Source organism: Dendropsophus ebraccatus, chromosome 6, assembly GCF_027789765.1.
Source record: "Dendropsophus ebraccatus isolate aDenEbr1 chromosome 6, aDenEbr1.pat, whole genome shotgun sequence".
NCBI lineage: Eukaryota > Metazoa > Chordata > Amphibia > Anura > Hylidae > Dendropsophus > Dendropsophus ebraccatus.
The window spans coordinates 69,927,698-69,944,479 of NC_091459.1; the positions used below are offsets into that span (position 1 = coordinate 69,927,698).

A 16,782-nucleotide genomic window follows, 5' to 3' on the forward strand; every position below is an offset into this window, starting at 1 on the left:
CATACAAAACATTGTGCGTCAACTTTACAGTGCAGAAGTAGTAAAAGCAAAAACACGAACAGACTAATTAAATTTGATATCTAGCGATTGCAGTGACCTGCACGGTTAATAATTAGAACAAAACACACTACAGCAAAAAACTACTATTTTTGCTGCCTTTAGAAACCAATCAGAGCTCCGCTTTTGTTTCTTCAATTGCCATGTGAAACTTTTTATGCAATATATAGATGAGATTTCTTCAAATCAGCCATAAGCTGTCTCCATGTTTTCCAGACCCCCTGGTGGCATCCACCTTCTGCATAAACGAGGAATAAAATAGTGAGCGTTCGATATCTGATAAGGTCAAACCCGATCGCTCAACACAAGTCTCAGACTGAGACAGGGGAAAAGAAGGAGAGCAAGGAATAGTAATACAGGGGGAGATTTATCAAAGGGTGTAAAATTTAGACTGGTGTAACCTGCCCACAGCAACCAATCACAGCTAAGCTTTCATTTTACCACAGATGAAAGCTGAGCTGTGATTGGTTGCTGTGGGCAGTTTGCTCCAGTCTAAATTTTACACCCTTTGATAAATCTCTGCATTAATTTCTGTTCCTGCTCCCTAACAAGCACTATACTCCAACCAGCTTTTTGTTTTGTTTTTGACTAGAGTAAATCCCCTTATAGAATCAAGTCAAACGGATTTGAAAACCACTCAAGCAGCTCATCTTTTAGCCCTACTTGACCATAAGCAAATTCTTACCAGTATAATTAATTGATTACTTTCTGAATTAAAATACACTCTACATGCTCCTACGGCTTTCTTGAATTCTTTATGCACACTTTCACTGGCACACCTGCATAAAAACACAACAGCTGCATTATTAGAGGTACCAAATAGTAACTTTACAATCACAACCATGCGGTCAGATACTGTTTTACAAGGCTATCATTAAAGGAGTACTCCGACAAACACAGACACACAGCGCTGATATACTTACCATCCCTCCGGTGACAAACGCAACTTGAATCTCCCACCGGACGTGTGCCCGTCATCCTCGGATCTCAGTCTCAGTCATGCAGAGCAGTGAATGGGAGAGAAAAGGCTGACGATGCCCATGCCAATCAGGGCCAAGAAAGCTGGAAGCCATGTAATGCGCCCCAGCTAATGAAAAGACTTCTCCTCTCCCATTTACTGCTGTGGAAGACAGCGAAGAGGAAGAAGACCAGGCTCGCCCCCTGCTCTGACGACATCGACCCAAGGGGAGGGGTTGGGGTCTGGGGCCTGGGGCCAGATAGCTTATTAACACACATTACTAAGTTATATAACTTTGTAAGGGTCCATTTACAAAGAAAGATTATCTGACAGATTATCTGCCAAAGATTTGAAGACAAAGCAGGAACTTACTATGAACAGAGATCAAGTCGTAAAGGAAAGCCTGAGATTTCTTCTCTTTTTAAATCCATTCCTGGCTTTGGCTTTAAATCTTTGGCAGATAATCTGTCAGATAATTTTGTAAATTGACCCAAATGTGTGTTAATTAAGTTTAATAAATAAATGGTTAGAGTACTCCTTTAATTAAAGGGAAACTATCAGCAGGTTAAAAGACTAACCAGCTGTTATCACCCTATAGTGCACAGAAATCTGAGGCAAGTTTCTTACCTTCATCCTCAGTGCCATATATCTTTTATGCTAATTAGGCGTTTGGTGCACTGGGGAGGGGACTACCAAATGCACAAATCCACCCCGGGCTGGCCCGCCACTCCTAATGAATGCTATCGGAGCAGGTTGGCTGGGGACTGATCTGTGCACTGTGGGGCAGCAGTGCACCAAAACACCTAGTTAGCATAAAAGGTGAACAGCTAATATAACAAAAATGGCACCAAAGATGAAGGCAAGAAACTTCAACGTCAGCACCCTCTGTGCTATAGGGAAATATCATCAGGTTAGATATAAATTATAAAATGTTTAGCCCACAAAATTCAGGGTTATTTTACTATTACATTAAGGCAACTTACGCTTCTCTCAGGTCTTCTGGAACATCCACCATGCATTTAAAGAAAGAATTCTTTGTCACTGGCCTGTTCTGATTGACAGGTCGAAGTCGCTCAAACGTCACTATTTCATTGTAGGTAGCATCACAAGCAGCATATTCAATAACATAAAACTAGAAAAAAAAAAAAAGTTTAAAATCTTAGTTTAAAACCACGTCAAAGTTTGTCTAACTGATACCCGTTCTATTTTATCAATATCCTTATTTAGAGGAGGTCTCCAGAACTGGACGTATTATTCCAGATGTGGTGTCACTAGAGCTCTATAAAGCGGGATTACAATCTTCCTCTTCCTACTGGTTATACCTCTAGCTATACACCCCAGCATACGATTTGTTTTCCACCACCGCCTGGTTCTGCAGCCTTTGCCAACACAGAACTGCCAATATGATACTCGGATAAAGGATTCTTTCTCCCTAAGTGCATTAGTTTACATTTGGAAACATTGAATATTGTTTGGACCACGTATCTAACAAAACTAAATAATTTTCCATATTACCGACACCTCCAAGAATATTAACCCTATTGCACACGTGTGTCATCAGCAAACAGACAATCCAACCAAACCTTCTCCTATGTCCCTTGTAAACATATTAAAAAGAACAGACCCTTGTGGCCATCACTTGTAACCAGTCCCTGTTCAGAAGATACACCATTAACAGCAACTGATACCTATCTTTCAGCCAACAACAAATCCACTATCCAGGGATTTTTCTCTAACTTCTCTATCAGCTCTTTACGGAGCTTTGTCGAAGTCCAGATAGGCGATATCTACGATACCCCCTTCATCCAGCAGTTTTGTGACATAATCAAAGAAATCAAGTCATAATCAAATCAAATCAAGAGATTAGTCTGACATGATCTACCCGCAGTAAAGCCATGCTACAAATGTTAAGCTAACTGTCCTGTAGTTACTAAGCTCTTCTCTACTCCCATTCTTGTAGATGGGTATATCATTGGATAACCTCCAATCAGAAACATCTCCTGTTAGGAGGGAATGGTTATACAGATCTGTCGGGGGCAGCAATCACCGATCCGATTTCTTTAAGAAACCTGGGGTGGACAACACCTAGACCCATCACCTTATTCAACTTTAAACGAACATGTTTCTCTGCAATTTCAGCCTCTGAAAACACTGGAGCCTAAGCCATACAACTGGAGACAATGTTGTGTCCAACCATCCTGTGATTGTGAAGGCCTCCTTCTGAAAACACTGAGCAGAAGTAGCTATTCAAATAGTCAGCAAGTGCCTTACCTCCGTCAATTAATGTATTCTATCCATTACTTATTTTAGTAATGCTGCAGCCATTCTTCTTTTTCTGTTCACTTATCTGAAGGTTTTATTCTTCTTAAGAGATTCTGGTAATTTTTTTTCCTCTTAAAGGGGTATTCCCCAAAGAACTAAAAAAATAAATGCTCCCAAACCTAGCTGGTCTTGCTCAACAAGTCAACCTGAGTATTTTGATCATGCTTCGCTTCTGATTGGTCCGTGATGTAGCAGAGCTGATGATGATGTAGTTCTCTAACAGCACTCCCTGATCTAAAGAGCTGCAGGAGATGTGTGGAGCAGGCTATCTCTGCAGTACATGAACATTATGCTGGGAGTTGTAGTTCCTCAGTGGCTAACAGTAATATGAAGCTCTCTCTGCATCATATTACTGATGCTGCTGAGGAACAACAACTCCCAGCACAGTGCTCAGCAGCCAGCCAACTTCTTATGATCTATCAGAGCCAGCTCCTTTCCATACTAATGCTGATCGCAGAATGCAAAAAGGGGGTGACAGTGTCACTTTAAAGCAAAAAATACTAGAAATCATTCTTTTAACTGTTTTGGTGGAAATTGCAAGGAATGTAGCCTATGGAAATTACATAATGAATAACTAACAGCTAGAACAAAGTAGTTCAATGTAGACTCAATAAGTAAACCAATACAGTATTAATAACCATAGTTACTATGACTAAAGATTGAAACCTACCTCTCCTTTCATCATTCGGACTTTCGCAAGCCACCATCCACAAGGCTCTTGGTCATTAGCTCTGGAGTAAACCTGAAAGGCATACAGATAAATAATGCAAATTAAATAATCACTCTACAACTAATGAATAACTCAAAATTGCTGATGCTTAATAGCTGTTAAAACAAGGAGACACATGAAATCTGTCGTATATCCAGCTGTGCCTTTATAATCAAGAAGTGTTATTTTATTTTCTTATACAAACAGCCAAAGAAGCTTTTACAAGCTACTGAATAGCTGGGATGCCTTCTCTCTTTCCCCCCCTCCCTGCTTGATTGAGACCTGGAGTCCCAAGCAGGGCCAGGTATGGCAAGGGGGATAAGGTGGTGTTACAGCTTGCCGCATTTCAGTAGCTCAGGAAAGCCTCTATCACTCTTAGCGCTATGGAATAAAAGCATTTTTCTACATTAAAGGAGGCACAGACAGATATACGAAAGGTACCATTTGGCTCCTTTACTAAACAGCCTCCACAGTTTGGACAGTGAATTGCAGCCATACAAAATTATCTTTCTCCACTATTCTGTTCAGCGTCTACAGACTTAAGCACTTAAAGAGAACCAATTATGGCTGAAAATCTATTTTTTTTATTCCCTAATTAGATGTAAATTATTATTTTATGAACATTTTTAAATATAATTTCCTGTTTAGCGACGGCTCTTTTCAAAACAGTTGGTATGGAGAGCGGTAGGATAGGATCCCTTGATCCTATGATCCTTTTCCCGCCGATCTGTTAATACACTGTGATCTTGCACTATCCAGCCCGAGATCGCTGTGTATTAGTGTGTCCTTAATGTGCCTCTACAAGTGTCCCTAAAGCTAACTATAAAGATACAGACTGCCTTTACCCGATCCTTTGTCCCCTGGCTGTTCCGGTGGGCGCCGCCATATTGGTGACGTCACTGCATTCCCGCAGTGCGTTGCAGTGGTGGAGCGCAGGGACGTCATCAAGATGACGGTGCCCACCGACACAGCCAGGGAACAGAGGATTAGGCAAAGTATTAGATACAGACTGCAAAAGGTAGTCTGTATCTTTATAGTTAGATTTAGGGACACTTGTAGAGGCACATTAGGGACAGTAGATTCTATAAGTAGGTTCTATAGGTTAAAATTCCCACATTAGGATGATTTTCTTGAAGCTGCAGTACCTCCAATGCATGAACAGCAAAGAAAAATACAAGCTTCATTCAAATCACTGAGTTTTTAATCTACATAATTAAAGACTAGGAGATAAATAAAAAGACTAAGTGAGATCTGATTCTTAACTTACTTCAACCTCATCCCCTTCAGTTATTTCCTTCTTGATGTCAGGTAGGGGTGGCATCCTAACCTCATGGAATGGAACCTGACGCTCCGGCTGCCAGCTAGAAAATAAACAATATGTCAGAACAGAGCCTTTGTGGAACAAATGAATAGCACATGCAAAACAGAAAACAAGATAGTTACTTGTTTTCAAAAACAACTGTGAGCGAATCTTCATGGACATCTTTGATGAATCCCTGAAATTAAAAAAAAAAAGGATTAAAAAAATTGAGATAAAAATAAAACATATTGTACTGACATTGCTTCTGAACAAGCACAGTTAGTACCAGGGTGGATAAAAATCAGTTTTTTTTTTTTTTTTTAAATAAAAAAAGAAAAAATTATCGTTTTTTTGTTTAACCCCTTAACGACATTGGGCGTAAACTTACGCCCTCGCAGCCTGGTACTTAACGCACCAGGGCGTAAATTTACGCCCGATGTTTACCCGACCGCTGCGTGTAAACACGCGGCGATCGGGTAATGATGGCTGCTGTTACTAACAGCAGACCACCGTAGCTTGCCGGCACGGGGGGGTGATTAACCCCTCCGTGCCGACGATCGCTGTAATTGGCTGATTTATCCAAATCAGCCAACTACAGTGATTTTCCGGTTCCCGGGTCATCGGTGACCCGGGGACCCGGAATTTAATGATGATTGGTGCTGTCCGAGACAGCACCAATCATCATTAGTGTGTATACTAGAGGGGGCCATGGTGCCACCCCCCAGATCGCTGCTATTGGCCGGCCAAGCCCGGCCGGCCAATAGCGGCGATCAAAGTAAAAATAAATATTTTTACTTTGATCTGCACGCCTCAGTCGGTTACCTGAGGTGAGCAGAGCAGGTGTGTGTGGTGTGTAGTGCACCATACTCACCTGATCGTAGCGTCCGGTGCGGCGAATCGGCGATTCCGTGGCGTCCGCGTCTTCGTTCGGCGTCGGCTTCTTTCCACGTCATCGTTCGGCTTCTTCGTTCGGGTCTTGTCGCGTTTTTTTCCGGAGATCTTCGGCTATTTCCGTCAGGTACGTAGTACTGCCCCCTAGCGGCTGGTTAGTGTATATCATACACTAATCAGTGGCTTTTGGGTGAAGAAATAGCATTTTTTTTTTTTTTTTTCCCTCAATTTTTTTTTTTTTTGCGTCCTTTCGCCGCTGAGTGCCGATCAGCATCGCACGTAAGTGCGCCGCTGATCAGCAACTCCGCTTTTTTGGCGTAGGGGGTTTTTCCCCCCTTTTCACCCTTTTTTTTTCTATATCCTACCGCCACTGTTTGCTGAAAAGTACCGCACATAAGTGCGGCATTTATCAGCAACTCTTTTTTTGGCGTAGGTTCCCCCCCCCCCCCCCTTACTGTGAAAAACACGTAAAACACAAAACACTACACTACACTACCACACATTACATTACAATACATCTAATAAAGCTTTACACTACACCACTACACCACATTACATTTACATACCCCCCTACCCCAATCCCCGTATAAAAATGTCACAGAAACGATTTTCGGTGGAAGAGGCGTACGCACTTATCGCCTCTGACACCGAAACAGCCAGTGAGGATGAATGGGGGGATCCTTCATTCCTCCATTCATCCTCATCATCATCATCCAGTGATGATGATTATCCACCACGGCGTCCAAGGAGAACGCCTCGGGCTGCCCCCCGTCAATCCATCCCATCCCATCCCCTGCCCCCCAGACAAGTCATCCCATCCCGCCCCCTGCCCCCCAGACAAGTCATCCCATCCCGCCCCCTGCCCCCCAGACACGTCATCCTATCCCACCCCCCGTCCCCCAGACAGGTGACCCCATCCCGCCCACTGTCCCCCAGACAGGTGACCCCATCTGGACCCCAGACCCCCAAAATCATCAGCCCTGGATTCCTGGCTTTACGGCAACGGCGGGAATCCAGGTTAACCCCACAGGTCTCAGAGAAATAGACTTTTTCAAACTCTATTTCTCTGGTGACCTTGTAAATTTGATGGTGGCGCAAACAAACCTGTACGCGCACCAATTCCTGGCCCAGAACCCCTCCTCTTCTTTTGCTAGGCCCATGGCGTGGACCCCTACTGATGCAGCCGAAATGACTAAATTTTGGGGGCTCCTGCTGCACATGGGCCTAGTAAAAAAACCCACAATGCGGCAATACTGGAGTGGGGATATTATATATAATACCCCACTTTACAGAATGGCCATGGGACGGGTACGATTCGAAACCCTCCTAAAATTCTTGCATTACAATGACAATGCAAGGTGCCCCCCACGAGATGACCCCTCATATGACCGACTGTACAAAGTACGGCCGGTCATAGAGCACTTCTCAGCCAAATTTACTGAGATGTATATCCCAGAGAAATACATCTCAGTAGATGAGTCCCTCCTGAGCTTCAAAGGAAGACTCCATTTCCGCCAGTACCTTCCCAATAAAAGATCGCGGTATGGCGTGAAATTCTACAAACTCTGTGAGAGTACCTCAGGGTACACTTACAGATTTAGAGTGTATGAGGGTAGGGACACCCAAATCCAGCCCCCAGAATGCCCCCCCATCCTCGGAGTTAGTGGGAAGATCGTTTGGGAGCTGATCTTCCCACTGCTGGATAAAGGTTATCACCTGTACGTTGATAACTTTTATACCAGCATCCCCCTGTTTCGGTCACTCGCTGCCCGAGCTACAGTAGCTTGCGGCACGATCCGAAAAAACCAAAGAGGCCTCCCAAGTCACCCTGTTAGAGAAACGATGAGAAGGGGTGCGTGCAAGGCCTATTCCTGTGAAAACATGTTGTTGGTCAGATATAAGGACAAGCGCGATGTCCTTATTCTGACCACAATTCACAGGAATAGCACCACCCCTGTCACTGTACGTGGTACCACAAACGTGGTGAACAAACCTGATTGTATTCTAGAGTACAATCAGTATATGGGAGGAGTTGATCTCTCAGATCAAGTCCTCAAGCCATATAACGCCACGCGAAAAACCAGAACGTGGTACAAAAAGGTGGCCGTACATCTGGTACAAACAGCGATGTACAACGCTTTTGTGTTGTACCGATGTGCCGGCCACCAGGGGAAATTCCTTGATTTCCAGGAAGCAGTAATCAAAGCCCTGATATTCTGCAGCCACGGAGCGGGCCCCAGCGCTTCTGGATATGAAGGACCCCGTATCGTAGAGGGACAACATTTTCCAGGTGAAGTCCCCCACACTGGAAAAAAGGGGAGATCCCAAAAGAAGTGCAGAGTGTGCCACAAAAGGGGGATCAGGAAGGACAGCATTTACCAGTGTGACACCTGTCCTGATCACCCCGGCCTCTGCATAAAGGATTGCTTCAAGGCGTACCACACGTCATTGGAGTTCTAAATTTTCAATATTCTGTCCCTTATTCTTATTTCAGGGGTCACGTTGATCCAGGGATTAGTCTGATTGCCATTATGGAGTCGGGAAGGAATTTTTCCCCTGTGATGAGGCTACTGTTTTCTGCCTCACTAGGGTTTTTTGCCTTCCTCTGGATCAACACAGGTTGAATTTGATGGACTCCTGTCCTTTTCAACCTTATAAACTTCTAATTGGCCCAATACCCCCAAATTAATTAAAATTGTTCCTTTTCCCCAACTAAATAGGCATGGCCCCCATTCCCATTAGAGGATGCCATGATGCAATTAGAAAGCCCCTGTGTGGCCAGGACAGTACAAACCCCCCACAAGTGACCCCATTCTGGAAACTACACCCCATAAGGAATCTAACAAGGGGGGCAGCGGGGATATGCCCCCCTGGTGACGGGCACATTTGTGCTGTGAAAGTGAAAAAAATAGTATTTTTCATCTTCACAGCACATGTTCTACATATGTGCTCGTCACCAGTGGGGTCCATATGCCCACTGCACCCCTTGTTAGATTCCTTATGGGGTGTAGTTTCCAGAATGGGGTCACTTGTGGGGGGTTTCTACTGTCTTGGCAGCACAGGAGCTTTGTAAATGCAACATGGCCTCCGTCCTCCATTCCAGCCTCTAAATGGCGCTCTGTCCCTTTGGTGGCTTGCCCTGTGCCCATATGGCACATTATGTCCACATGTGGGGTATTTTCGTACTCAGGGGAAATTACCCTACACGTTTTGCATTTATTTTCTCTTTTAACCCCTTTTGGAAATGAAAAATATCAAGGCTGGACCAACATTTAGTGTAAAAAAAAAAATATATTTTTACACTAAATCATTGATCTAGTCATTTTTTCATTTTCACAAAGGGTTAAAAGATAAAATAAACACTAAATGTGTAGCGCAATTTACCCCAAGTATGGAAATACCCCACATGTGGACATAAAGCATCATGCGGGTGCAGGGTAAGCCTCCAAAGGGAAGGAGCGCCATTTGGCTAGAATGGATGGTGAATGCCATCTCGCATTTACAAAGGCCCTGTGTTGCCAAGATAGTGGAAAACCCCCAAAATTGACCCCATTCTGGAAACTACACCCCTCAAGGAATCTAACAAGGGGTGCAGTGAGGATATTGACCCCTTGATGACGGGCACATTTGAGCCGTGAAAGTGAAAAAATGAAATTTTTTACTTTCACGTCACATTGTTCCACATTTGTGCCCGTCACCAGTGGGGTCCATATGCTCACTACACCCCTTGTTAGATTCCTTGAGGGGTGTAGTTTGCAGAATGGGGTCACTTGTGGGGGTTTACCACTGTCTTGGCAGCACGAGGGTCTTTGTAAATGAAACATGGCCCTTGAAATCCATTCCAGCCAAATCCAGCCTCCAAAAGCCAAATGGTGCTCCTTCCCTTTGGTGGCCCGTCTTGCGGCCGCAATGCGCTTTATGTCCACATGTTGGGTGTTTCCGTACTCGAAACAAACTGCTCTACACGCTTTGAGCTTTTTTTCTCTTTTAAACCCTTGTGAAAAGGGAAAAAATCAAGTATAGACCAACATGTAGTGTAAAAATGTTTTCATTTTTACACTAAATCATTGACCTAGACTTGGTTTTTTCATTTTCACAAGGGGTTAAAAGAGAAGAAACAAAACAAAACGCGTAGAGAAATTTCCCCCGTGTACGGAAATACCCCACATGTGGACTTAAGGCACTATGCAGCCGCAAGACGGGCCTTCAAAGGGAAGGAGCGCCATTTAGCTTTTTGGGGCTGGATTTCGGTAGAATGGATTTCGAAGGCCATGTTGCATTTAAAAAGTCCCTGTTCTGCCAAGCCAGTGAAAACCCCCCACAAGTGACCCCATTATGGAAACTACACCCCTCAGGGAATGTAACAAGGGGTGTAGTGAGCATATGGACCCCACTGGTGACGGGTACAAATGTGGAACAATGTGGCTTGAAAATGAAATATTACATTTTTTACACTATAATGTTGGTCTAGCCTTGAATTTTTCATTTTCACAAGGGGTTAAAAGAGAAAAGCCACAAAATGTGTAGAGCAATTTCCCCTGAGTCCGTAAATACCCCACATGTGGACATAAAGCGCCATGTGGGTGCAGGGCAAGCCTCCGAAGGGAAGGAGCGCCATTTGGATTTTGGAGGTTGGATTTGGCTAGAACAGATGATGAATGCCATGTCGCATTTACAGAGCCGTCGTGCTGCCAAAACACTGGAAACCCCCCACAAATGACCCCATTCTGGAAACTACACCCCTCAAGGAATCTAACAAGGGGTGCAGTGAGGATATGTACCGCTGGATGACGGGCACATATGTGCCGTGAAAGTGAAAAAATGAAAATTTTCAATTTCACGTCACATTTTTCTACATTTGTGCCCGTCACCAGTGGGGTCCATATGCTCACTGCCCCCCTTGTTAGATTCCTTGAGGGGTGTAGTTTCCAGAATGGGGTCACTTGTGTGGGGTTTCCAGTGTTTTGGCAGCACGAGGGCTCTGTAAATGCGACATGGCCCTTGAAATCCATTCCAGTGAAATCTAGCTTCCAAAAGCCAATTGGCGCTCCTTCCCTTTGGAGGCTCGTCCTGCGCCCCCTTGGCACTTTATCGCCACATGTGGGGTATTTCCGTACTCGGGAGAAACTGCACTACATATTTGTGTCTTTTTTTTCCTCTTATCCCTTTGTGAAAATGAAAAATTGAAGGCTAGAACAACATTTTAGTGTAAAAAATAAATTTTTCTTTTTTCACGCCATATTGTTCGGAAAATCTGTGAAGCACCTGTGGGGTCCAAATGCTCACCGCACCCCTTGTTACATTCCTTGAGGGGTGTAGTTTTCTAAATGGTGTCCCTTTAGGGGTGTTTTTTAGGTTTTGGCACCCCAGAGCCTCTGCCAACCTGAAGTGGTACAGTCAGAAATGACCAAATATAACGGAGCCATTGAAATGCACTAGGCGCTCCCTTATATCTGAGGCTTGTGGTTGCGTCAAATAGCGCAATAGGGCCACATATGGGGTATTTCTATAAACTGCAGAAACGGGGCAATCAATATTGGGGTGCATTTCTCTGGTAATAGGTTTATAAATATGAAAAATATTGGATTACAATAAAATCTCTGCACGGAAAATTAAAATTTTCAAATTTCTTACACACTTAGCTTTTATTTCTGTGACTCCCCTAAAGGGTAAAACACTTTCTAGATATGCTTTTGCAGAGTGTGGGGGGTGCAGTTTCTGAAATGGGGTGCTTTGTGGGGCTTTCTAACATACAGGCCCCTCAAATACACTTTAAACCTGAACAGGTCCCTAAAAATATCTGATTTTGAAATTTTACTGAAAATTTGGAAATTTGCTGCTTATGTTTTAAGCTTTCTATTGTCTAAAAAAAATGAAAGATCGTTTAATAAATGCCGCCAACATAAAGTAGACATGTTGCTAATGCTATTTAATATATAATTTATGTGGTATAACCACTTTCTGTATACGCAAAAAAGTTTCAAAGTTGGAAAAATGAATTTTTTCACATTTTTTCACATTATTTGGGTTTTTTTCATAAAGATTTGTTATGATTATCGACTCCAATTTACCAGAAATGTAAAGTACAATATGTCACAAGAAAACAATCTCAGAATCAGCCGGATAGGTAAAAGCATCCCGAAGTTATTAATGAATAAAGTGACACTGGTCATATTCATAAAATTTGTCTCTGTCATTAAGGCCATTTCAGGCTCTGTCCTTAAGGGGTTAAATCGGATTTTTTTGATTTAAATCGGATTTTTTACAATAAACTTTTTTGAGGAAAATATTTTACCATCCAAAGGTTCTTCCATCATGAGATAAAGCTGAGTTGTTTAAATCAGTAGAATAAAGGCTGTATATGTGTAACCTTCAAAATGCCATGCTCTTCCAGAGGATCGGGAAGCGCTGGTGTTGTCCACTGACGGAATGGTGGGCTGACAGGAGCTGTGAGCCAGTGACAGAAGCGAGAAGAGGCATCCGTGCCGCCATCTGCACTAAGACTTGTCCTATTCTTCCACGGCAAGGATCACGGCACGGATGGTGTGAATGTGCAAACAGGATTTAATGGGCCATAAAATTGTGCATAGTCAAACATCTGCAACCATGGACAATTTTACAGGACGTGTGAATAAGGCCGAACAGGCACAATGAAAAGTAGACTAAGAAAACACAACCACTGAGCTCAGGTAGATCAGCAAAAAAAAAAAAAAAATCCAATGGACTACTCATTAAAGAATGTCTTTGGATGGATGCCAGGCTTTAGTAACCTCTTGTCATGTCAAAATACTCTCAACTAGTGATGTCACGATACCAAAATTTTGAGTTCGATACCGATACTAACTTTTTTATTTCGATACTCAAATACCGGTTCGATACTTAGTAAAGTATAAAAAAAACAAAAAAAAACACAGGGGTAGAAATATAGTCACTAGTCATTATCATTAATACAATTCTGCTCTTCCAAATAGCCTGATCACTAAGACAGCTCTGCTGCACCACCCACCACTAAGACAGCTCTGCTGCACCACCCACCACTAAGACAGCTCTGCTGCACCACCCACCACTAAGACAGCTCTGCTGCACCACCCACCACTAAGACAGCTCTGCTGCACCACCCACCACTAAGACAGCTCTGCTGCACCACCCACCACTAAGACAGCTCTGCTGCACCACCCACCACTAAGACAGCTCTGCTGCACCACCCACCACTAAGACAGCTCTGCTGCACCACCCACCACTAAGACAGCTCTGCTGCACCACCCACCACTAAGACAGCTCTGCTGCACCACCCACCACTAAGACAGCTCTGCTGCACCACCCACCACTAAGACAGCTCTGCTGCACCACCCACCACTAAGACAGCTCTGCTGCACCACCCACCACTAAGACAGCTCTGCTGCACCACCCACCACTAAGACAGCTCTGCTGCACCACCCACCACTAAGACAGCTCTGCTGCACCACCCACCACTAAGACAGCTCTGCTGCACCACCCATCACTAAGATAGCTCTGCTGCACCAGTTACCAAGATTGCGGAGGAAGAGAAGAGGAGGTTACACAGGATCCCACACACTACAGCCGATCTTATCTGCTCCTCTCAGCCCCGGCCACCTCCCCCACCTGCCAGCCGGCTGGATCCTCACATGTGCTGCACTTCCCCCGGTCTCCTCTCCCGGATCTCACAGACCCCCGCTCTCCCTCTTCATCCTCCCCACCTCCAGCCTTCTCCGTCCTCCTCTCTCCGTGACCTCCCGCTCTCCCTCTCCAGCCGCTCTCCTCTGTGCAGCTCCGGCTCCTCTCCCGGACATCCCACTCTCCCTCTCCGTACTCCTCTCTCCCGGACCTCCCGCTCTCCCTCCAGCATTCTCCTCCGTTCTCCTCTCCCGCTCTCCCTCTCCAGCCGCTCTCCTCCGTGCAGCTCCGGCTCCTCTGCATAAATCATCTCTCTGATAACAGAGTCTGGCGGAGCCGGACTCCGTTATCAGAGAGACACCAGCAGCGGGGGTCTGTTACACACAGTAGCCAACCCCCGCTGTATATGGAGCGGGCTCAGGAGGGGTCAGATGCCGCTGTCAGTTTGACAACGGCATCTATATACTTAAATAGCCGGCACTAGCAATAGCTAAGTGCCGGCTATTTGAAATTGGCGCCAATGGGAGCGGAGGGAGGGAGAGCAGAGGAGGAGACTGCAGGGGGCAGGGGGAGGCACATAGAGAACACGGCCAGCGCTCAGCTAGCCGCCCACCGTGTTCTCTGCTTAACTTAAAGTTTCGATACCAGGAAATCCTGGTATCGAACCGTTTTTTTGCCCGAAATATCGATAGTAGTATCGATATTTCGGTGCATCGTGCATCCCTACTCTCAACTGAGTTAGGGCCCTATTCCACCAGACTATTATCGTTCGCATAATCGTTAACGATCTCAAACGACCGCTATTGCGAAAGACCTGAAAAAGTTCACTCATTTCCATTTGCAATCGTTTTTTCTTCGGTATTTGCGATAGTTTTTTATTAGGTATTACTTCGCTATTGCGTTCGTATCTACTGTGAACGACCAAACGACGTCTTATTCAATGTGAACGATTTGCCAACGTTTTGCAAACGAGCAACGATAAAAATAGGTCCAGGTCTTATAAAGCGATCAACGATTTCTCGTTCAATTGTTAATCGTTAACTGCATTTCAACCAAACGATTATCGTTTAGATTCGAACGATTTAACGATAATCTGAACGATAATCGTCCGGTGGAATAGGGCCCTAAGACTGAGCCAAAAGGGGCCACCCTGGTATTTCCTTACTTATGTCCCAATACTCACAACCAAGTGGGACTTAGAGGGGTTACGTATAAGGGTGGTTTGGTGATCTACCCACTGAGAGGCAGCCCTTGGCAATAGGTTTATTTCCCTGAAGGGATACCTGGCTATTCCAGTGTTTTGAGACTGAGGCTCCAAGGACCCCTTTTTTGCATATTCAAATTCTATAGGGGACTCTTGAGAACTCCACTGGATTTTTTTATGCTGATCTCCCAGAGCTCAGTGATTGTTGTGTAAAGTTGCTATAAAGCCTGCCAGGCACTTATTTCAGCCATCTTGGAATAGAGGAGGGAGAATGGGGAGAAAATATTACACACAGTTTTTTGAGTCTTCAACAGAAAGCAGCAGCTCAGAAATGGGGGAAGGAGACTGAATAGACAAGTATGGAAAGAACTGTTAGTCGCACCAAGGACAGCAACATATGAAAAGTTATGTTGGAGTGGAATACCCCTTTAAGTTCTGCAGTCAAATACTTCTGCATAGAAACTTTCTCCAGAAAATCAAGGTCTCAGATTTTAGTCAAATCAAATTCTGCATAACTTGAGAAGCAGATAAGCATCAGATAAAGTCTGGTCCTCAAAAGCACAAGACTGAAAAGGTTTTTGTTTTTGATAATCCACTTAACAAAAAGTACCATGTATATGGTGCTGCCACCAAGAACCAATTACAATGCTGTTATGGCATCAGGTATAAGCCTATATTACAAGTGACATGTTGCTGGGACACCAGGATGGGAGATGACAAAGATCAAAGCCATTTAACTCATTTGCTGCCATGATCAATAGTGACCGGAGCATGTAAGTGGTTAGAAAGAGCTAAGACACTATCTCAAAGGGGTGTGAACTTTCAAACCTTCCTCATATAGTCCAGTTTTTTCATCACTGCTGTTGACGCTCAGGCTCCTTCACATTTTGCATAATGCATCACATGAACTAGAAATATGGTAAAAGACTGCAAGGTAATAAAAATTAGTGTGGTGCACGCCTCACTAAACTGGACCACAGTCTGTGGTTACTCAAAAAAAAAAAAAAAAACATAAAAATGATGATGTCTGAGACAGAACTTCAACTTGAAAGAAGTGACGTTAAAGGGAACCAATCAAGAATCTTAAAGGGGTAGTGCGGCGGTAAAAAATTATTCACAGAATAACACACATTACAAAGTTATACAACTTTGTAATGTATGTTATGTCTGTGAATGGCCCCCTTCCCCGTGTCCCACCACCCCCACCAGTGTACCCGGAAGTGTAGTGCATTATACATACCTGATCCGTGCCGACACGCGTCCGCCATCTTGTGACAAACGTCATCTTCGGCCGGCCCGAACACCTTCGATCTTCCCGAGTGCCGGCCGCGTCATCAGCTGCTCAGCCGCGATTGGCTGAGCATAACTGTGCTCGGCCGATCGCGGCTCAGCGGCTGATGACACAGTTATATCGCTATGTGTGACCCCTCTCTATATCACTATGTGTGACCCCCTGTATATCACTATGGCTGACCTCTATATTACAGGGATCTAGCAGTGTTAGCAGTGTTTCTGTGTGTCTGGTGAATATTTAGTTAGAAACATAGAAGACTGTCAGCAGGAAAAGACCACCTGCTCCATCTAGTCTAGTTGTGAGTAGTTCAGGACATGGGGGCTGGACACTGACTGCATCCACTGCACACACAGAGGAGAAGCTGCTTTATATCTTTCCTCATTCCCTCAGAAATCGCCCCAGGATCATGTAG

The 16,782-nt window shown here is 44.4% G+C and overlaps 1 protein-coding gene across 2 annotated transcripts in view; it reads right to left on the reverse strand.

Moving 5' to 3' along the window:
* The window catches only part of FXR1 (FMR1 autosomal homolog 1), a 46,412-nt gene that overhangs the window by 14,801 nt on the left and 14,829 nt on the right, over positions 1 to 16,782 (reverse strand). For both annotated transcript variants that reach the window (XM_069975126.1, XM_069975127.1), the window contains exons 2-6: positions 5,490 to 5,542; positions 5,314 to 5,407; positions 4,008 to 4,079; positions 1,999 to 2,147; positions 743 to 836 (exon numbers count right to left, since the gene is read on the reverse strand). In XM_069975126.1, coding sequence (XP_069831227.1) covers positions 743 to 836; positions 1,999 to 2,147; positions 4,008 to 4,079; positions 5,314 to 5,407; positions 5,490 to 5,542 — 462 coding nt within the window. The remainder of the gene's footprint in view (positions 1 to 742; positions 837 to 1,998; positions 2,148 to 4,007; positions 4,080 to 5,313; positions 5,408 to 5,489; positions 5,543 to 16,782) is intronic.